General features: G+C 54.8%; 1 protein-coding gene across 3 annotated transcripts in view; it reads right to left on the reverse strand.

Moving 5' to 3' along the window:
* Znf777 (zinc finger protein 777) overlaps positions 1-5,962 on the reverse strand; it is a 24,942-nt gene extending 18,980 nt beyond the window's left edge. The window contains exons 1-2 of one of the 3 annotated variants that reach the window (XM_021164615.2): positions 5,029-5,151; positions 879-1,736 (exon numbers count right to left, since the gene is read on the reverse strand). In XM_021164615.2, coding sequence (XP_021020274.1) covers positions 879-1,736; positions 5,029-5,145 — 975 coding nt within the window. In that variant the 5' untranslated portion in view covers positions 5,146-5,151. Of the gene's footprint in view, positions 1-878; positions 1,737-4,674; positions 4,832-5,028; positions 5,152-5,706 lie in introns of those variants that run through there. The other 2 variants (XM_029478934.1, XM_029478933.1) reach the window with 2 other exon arrangements.
* Positions 5,963-6,297: the final 335 nt, after the last annotated feature.

Raw genomic sequence — 6,297 nt, forward strand, 5'->3', positions numbered from 1 at the left:
CCACCACGCCCAGCTCTAGGGTTCATTTTCAGTGGAGACATAATTTTCTGTTTTCCCAGTATTGCAGTGAGGATTTTGGTTTCTTTTAAAAAACCCACAGAAATCGGACTGTGATTTCATTTTAATCCCAGGTGTGGACTATGGAGCTGCTTCAGGCTGTCCACAGCAGCTGAGCATGATTTGCCGCGTGCAGGGGTGTGATTTCCTAGTGCCAGCAACTGTGTGGAGTTTGAGGCTCTGGAAATCTTTCACAGGGTAGATAAATGCTGGCTCCGAGGGGCAGGGTGTTGCTTGTTGTTGGTCTCAGTTTGTTAAAAAGTTGTGTACAGAAGAAACAAGAATTAGCTATCCTGATGTGAAGATGATCAAACTTGCCCCAAGGAACTCACTAACCCTAACAGCAGGAAGGAGTCTAACGATAACATCGCCCTCTCTCCCTCTCTCCTTTTTCCTCTCCTATTTAGGGTTAGAGGTTGAAACGGTGGGGAAGGGTAGAAGAATAAAGAACCCACAAGGTAGCAAGTGCCGGCCACACAATAGTAACAGAGTGGTCAGAAACCACCATGCAGATCAGAGTGTGGAGGGCAGACTGGCAGGACCTGCTCTGTGTAAGCTCTCTGCATCCTATCTCAGGCTCTGGGAAGGGCTTTTCTCACCCCTTTCTAAGTGGACTTTTCTGCCAGTTTTTGCTTTTACCAACAGGAAAGATAATTTGCTTTTGGGTGCCCTGATCTCGGTGAAGCAATACTGGAAGGCAGGGACACTTGCTTCTTATTTTTCCTTTCCCAACTACCACTTTCACTTTCTTTCAACTGACAGAATCCCTAAACTACATTCCGTGCAGATGCCTTGGGAAGACCCCAGTGAAATGTGTGTACCTTGGGAACTTCTCCATTGCTGCCTGGGGGTAGCCGCAGGATCCAGAAGTTTCTGTTTTTCAGCAGATTCTCCATGTTCTCCAGGCGACGCTGCAGCAGCCCATACTCCTGCAGTAAGGTCCCCAGAACAACCCACTTGCTCTCCAGATGATTTGCGAACTCCACAGCCGTTCTCTCACAGTCTGCTATCTTCTTCTCATTTGTCCCTGTCCTGCCCTCCAGAGTCAGTAGTCGCATGGCCTGGGCCTCCAGTTTCCTCTCCACTGCTTGGACAGCAGCCCACACAGCCAATCGAGTGATCTCTGCGGTGGGCAGTGGCTGTTCTTTCTGGGCTGCAGAAGAGGTATGGAAGGGAGTGTCCTTTTGCAAAGTGGGACTCTGGAGCAAGGGGTCCATGTCGGTCTCAGGAACTGTGGGTGACAGAGTCAGCGAGTCTTTCTCAGGAACTTCAGGAGAGTGGAGTGGAGCTTCCTGATGGTGGGCGGAGTGCGAGAGGAAGGGGATCCCCTGAGCAGCTGCTGAAGGAGAGTACTGGGTTTCTTCCTGGGAAGCCAGGGATACCTGGTGAGGTGCGTCTTGCTCAGATGTGGCAGGATACAGGAGTGAAGGTCCTTTCTGGAGAACATGTGACATCTGACTGGATGTCTCTTGCTTAGTAGTACTATCAGTCTGGGGCAAGACACCTTGCCGGGGGGCAGTGGGAGACAAAGGAGGAACTTCTTTCGGGGGAAGAATGCAAGAAGGGAACACAGTTTCTCTAGGGAGTCGAGCAGGGGCCTGACGCACAGACTCTTCGTGTGGAACACTGGAGAATGACAGTGGTGACGAGCGATCGTCCTCCATGTCCAGCTGCTGGACCTGTGTTCAAGGAGAGAAGGAAAGACAGGATTGAAGGTCACAGTCTCCAGATGGCAAAACAAATCCAAGAGACAAGCGTTCACACTAAAAGGTTCTCAGTTTTGGAAGCAACAAGACACATTCCAAAAGAGCACATCTCTTCCAAAAGTGTCACTGATCTAGACATCAATGATACTCTATTAGGAACAACCATACATCTTTTATGTAAAGATGGTTATGCTACCTTCTGTTTTCTACAGAGCCATATTTCCCCTACATTTCAAAAGTGATGAATGGCGTGTAGGAGGTGAAGGGGACTGAGAAGAAATCAGAACACTCAGCTGGTGGCTCTGTTAATACCTATTGCTGCCCTGCTCTCTGTAGCCTGCTCACGTGACTACTGCCTTCGTGTGCCGGGAAAGGTCTGCAAAGGCTGGATGGACTTGGGGTACTGCAACTGGCTTTTGTTACGAGTAACGGACAGTCAGACATGGTGACGGCTAACAACGGCAATTCAGCCTCCTCAGGAGCCCAGGTTTCCTAGGTAGATGGTTCGCTGGGACAGGTGTACATTGCTGGGCTGGACCCCCTCGTTGTGGTTCTTGTGGTAGGGACTAGGAAGAAAGGCCTGTGGTGACTGACGCCATGAGACATTAACCTAGTTTTGAGTATGACAAGAGTGTTGGGGACTAGAAGCAGAAGAAAGATGTGTTTTCTTTTGGCACTCTGGTCCTCATCTTGATATCCATGTTAAAATCTTAAACCACCATGGAGGTGACGCCACACTCTTCTGTCAGTGCCCAGTTCATTTTCCTAGCCAGTCAATACCTTTACTGGATCTGAGCGGAATTTTTCCATGACAATTTTTGTTCTTTTCTTCATAATATTCCTTTAAGGAATCTGTTCAGCTTCTATGCTCTCTATGAGTGCTCTGTAAGGAAGGTAATTAAAACTTGTTTTCTTCACTCGAAAATTAGCATAACCCTTATGTTCAGTCTTCTAGTGTGTGCTCAGTAAATGCCTATTGAAAGATTATCAAGGTAGTAATGAGGTTCCTTTTGTCATCCATCAGAGAATTATCTAAACCCACTTCATACCTTCCAGAGCTATTTTTCTTAGTTTATTCATTGATTCACATACAGGTGACCCAGAAAAGCAGCATCCTACTTTTAAGGCTAGGACTGGAGATTTTGAGTCCTGGTCCAGCAAAGACCTTTGAGAAAGCATGAGCCATACCTCTGTTATACAGGGACTCATTAGCAGAGTAAATATGTAGGATTTATTACGTGCCATAAACTGTGTTAAGCATTTTCAAGGATTATCTCATTTAAACCTCACAAAACCTGATGAAATTCTATTACTAGAATTATTAGCCACAATTAGCCTATGAAAACACTGAAAATAGGAGAGGCTCTATCTACCTTGCCTCAGGTAACACAGACTCCACAGATTGTAGGTGACCTCTAGGCCTCAATTATAGACAGAGGCAGCTGATAGGTTTGAGTCCTGAGTCAAAGGCTTGGTGATTAAACATACCTATGGGAGGCTTACTACAGGCATTCATGTTGGGATACAGGGCCCTATCCCTTAAAGACATACAGTTTATGGTAGTGTCAAGAGCCCCCTAGGAAACCTAATGCAAATTATGAGGTCTCAAAATACATACAGACACAAAATCCTGCAAACCCTGAAAGAGTTCAAAGACCCCTTTACTCTCAACCCTTCACTATTAAGTTGGTAGCATACTAGACAGCCCCCTTAGGTGGAAGCCTCAATCACACAGCTAAAGGAACCAAGAGCCAACACAATGGGCATATTAAGGCAGTCTGCCTGAGGGAGGACTAGGGGATCTGCTTATAATTAGTAGGAAGAGGGAAAAGAATACCTGGAGGGCAGGTTAGGTGCCAGAGGTTTACCTCAGACAAGAAAAAAAAAAAGCCAGCAGGACAAAACATCTTTACTAACCACCTGAATCAGACAGAGCTCAAAGGAAAGTGGTATTTTTTTTCCTTCTCCATTTAGAGATTTGGAATACTGGAAAGCGGTGAAGGGTCATAAGGTATAGCCGCCGCCCCCCCCCCCCCCCAGTCCTGATACAATGCCATCAGCTCCAGCAAACCTGTGGCTTGACCTTACTCTCAAGCAAAGATAGCTAAACCGAATAAGCTCAAATTCTCAAGCTGCTAACTGCTAGCAGGAGAGGAACGTTAGAATTCCTCTGCGCCACATTTCACAGCTTCTACCTGTCTCTCTTTCCTCCCCACCCTTGTGTGGTAAGTGAATAGGGGCTCCAGGATCCATACCAACATACTAGAAACATGCATAACGACACACATCTGACTTTTTACAAAAGCTATGCCATTTTCTTACATGACCCAGGATGGTTCACTCAGAATTACATGCCATGAAGACCTAAGCCCAGAGGCAGGAATGTTTAAAAAAAAAAAATCTTCATTGTATTTCCCAGGTGTTTTGTTATTGTTATTTTAAGGACTGCGAGGTTTTTAGGAAGCCATCTATCCCATCTCTTCCAATATACATGGAAACAGGTTCAAAGGCACGGACTCCCATGCAGCAAACCCGCCTAGCACAGCCAGGGTGCCTCAGAGAGCACGTTGGGTGGGAGGGCGTTTAATTATTGAATGGCCCTCGGAAGAACATCAACCTCTTTGGCTCTTACTCGCCAGACCCCATTTATCCGTACCCCAAGTTTGACTCGGGGTGCTCCTGACGCAGAGGCTATGGATCACACTGCTCCCCACACCGGAGTCGCTGGGCTGGGCGCTGCCCGGCCTTCCCCTCCTCCCCCGACGGGCCGCAGCCAGTGCTCGGCTAGTCCAGGCCGCCCACCCTGGTGAAGCCGCCGCCAGCGCCGCCCCTCCCCGTCCAGGCCCGCAGCACGCTGGGCAGGCCTCTACGGGACTGCGGGCACCTAGCCCGGGCCGACTCGCTACGTGACCTTGGGGCAGGCAGGGCAGGTCGCCGCCGGGTGTCCGTGCCTCAGTGTCTCCGCTCTGCGAAATGGGAGAGCCGCGTCAGCACCGCGCCCAGGCCGGGAGCCGTTCCGCGGGGCCGAGCTCTGCGGAAAACGTGCCGCTGGCCACCCCGACGGACGCAGCGCCGGCTCCGCAGCCAGGGAGCGAGCGCGCCGCCCGCGCACCACCTCGGGCCGCGTGTCCGAGAGCCGTGCGGCCGCGCAGCCTCGCACGGACGGCCGCCGCTCCCGCCCGCCCCGGCCGTCCTCCCCCCCAGGGGGCGCGCGAGCCCGCCAGGGCGCCCCCTCCCCGCTAACGTCGCCGCGCCCGGCCCTTACCGAGACCCCAGGCCGGGCCGCCGAGCCCGGAGCACGCAGGCAGTCCCCGGGGCCCCGAGGCCGCGCGTCCGTGCGCGCGCGGGCTGCCCTCCCCCGAGCCGGGGCCGCCTCGGCCATGGCCCCGCGCCGCCCGGCCCGCGCCGTGCGAGTCCCCGCCGCCGCCGCCGCCGCGCGCAGCCCCACGCAGGCCCGGCGCCGTGGGCGGGCTGGCAGTGCGGCGCGGCCTGGCCTCACCCACCGGGGCTGCGCGACCGTCGGGCCCCGGCCTGCTCGGGGCTGCGCTCGGCGGGCGGGCGCGGGCGGCGGTGGCGGCGTCGGAGCGCGGCTGTGCGGGCTGCGCCCCGGCGGCGAGCTGGGCCCCAGCGCTCTGCGGCCGCCCCCGGCGCGCTCGCCCGCCCCGAGCGGCCGACGCTGCGACCCCGGCTGCGGCCCGGGTCCCGGCTGCGAGCTGCGCGGCCGTCCCGGCGCCTCTTCAGCAGGGGAGCTGCACCGCAGCTGCCATGTTGCTACAAACTGCATCCTGGGAGGCATGTCCCTCTCAGGCGTTTCAAGAGGAGCGCTCGGAGGCTCGTCGGAGGCGGCCGGAACCCAGACAGCTCCATCTACAGCCGGTAGGAGCGAACAGTGAGGCGCGGGCCGCCGCGGCGCCGGACACGCCCTGAGCCCGTCGCGGCTCACCTGGCGTCTTGGCGGCCCGGCGCCCTCGGGCCAGGCCGCGGCGGGCAGCGGCGGCGGCGGAGGCGGCGGAGCGGAATCCGGGGCGCGCGGCCCGCGCGGCGCGCTGGGTCTGGAGGCGGGCCGATGGGCTCCGACAGCCTTCCGCCCGCGGCCGCCTGCGCGTCTCAAACCCAGAACCCGGTCGTTGGCTTTCAAAACCTGCGCTCACAAAGGGATCGGAGAGAGCCGTCACACCACAGAAAGCCGGAGTTCATGTGACCAGCGCAGTGCAGCCCGGGTTCCAGGGACGCGGGCTGTGGATCCAAGGGGAGCGAGGGGTGGGGGTGGGAGTGCTTTGTGAAAAGCCTCAGTGTTGTTTTCGGCCAGAAAGGACAGAATTCCTGGAATCTTTGAGGGCACGGGTTGGAAGGGGCTAGACGGGCTACTTAGGAGGAAACTGAGGCCGAAACGGGAGTGGCTTGCTGATCCCAAGTTGCAGTTTTCTCCCCCTTGTACTCTTTCCAACCATGAGAGAGAACCCTCTTTCCTGGACAGGTTCAGTGAATCGCACGTTTACTGAATATGCAGGAGCTGCCAAGATTTGGGAACGGA

The sequence above is a fragment of the Mus caroli genome, chromosome 6 (assembly GCF_900094665.2).
Source record: "Mus caroli chromosome 6, CAROLI_EIJ_v1.1, whole genome shotgun sequence".
NCBI lineage: Eukaryota > Metazoa > Chordata > Mammalia > Rodentia > Muridae > Mus > Mus caroli.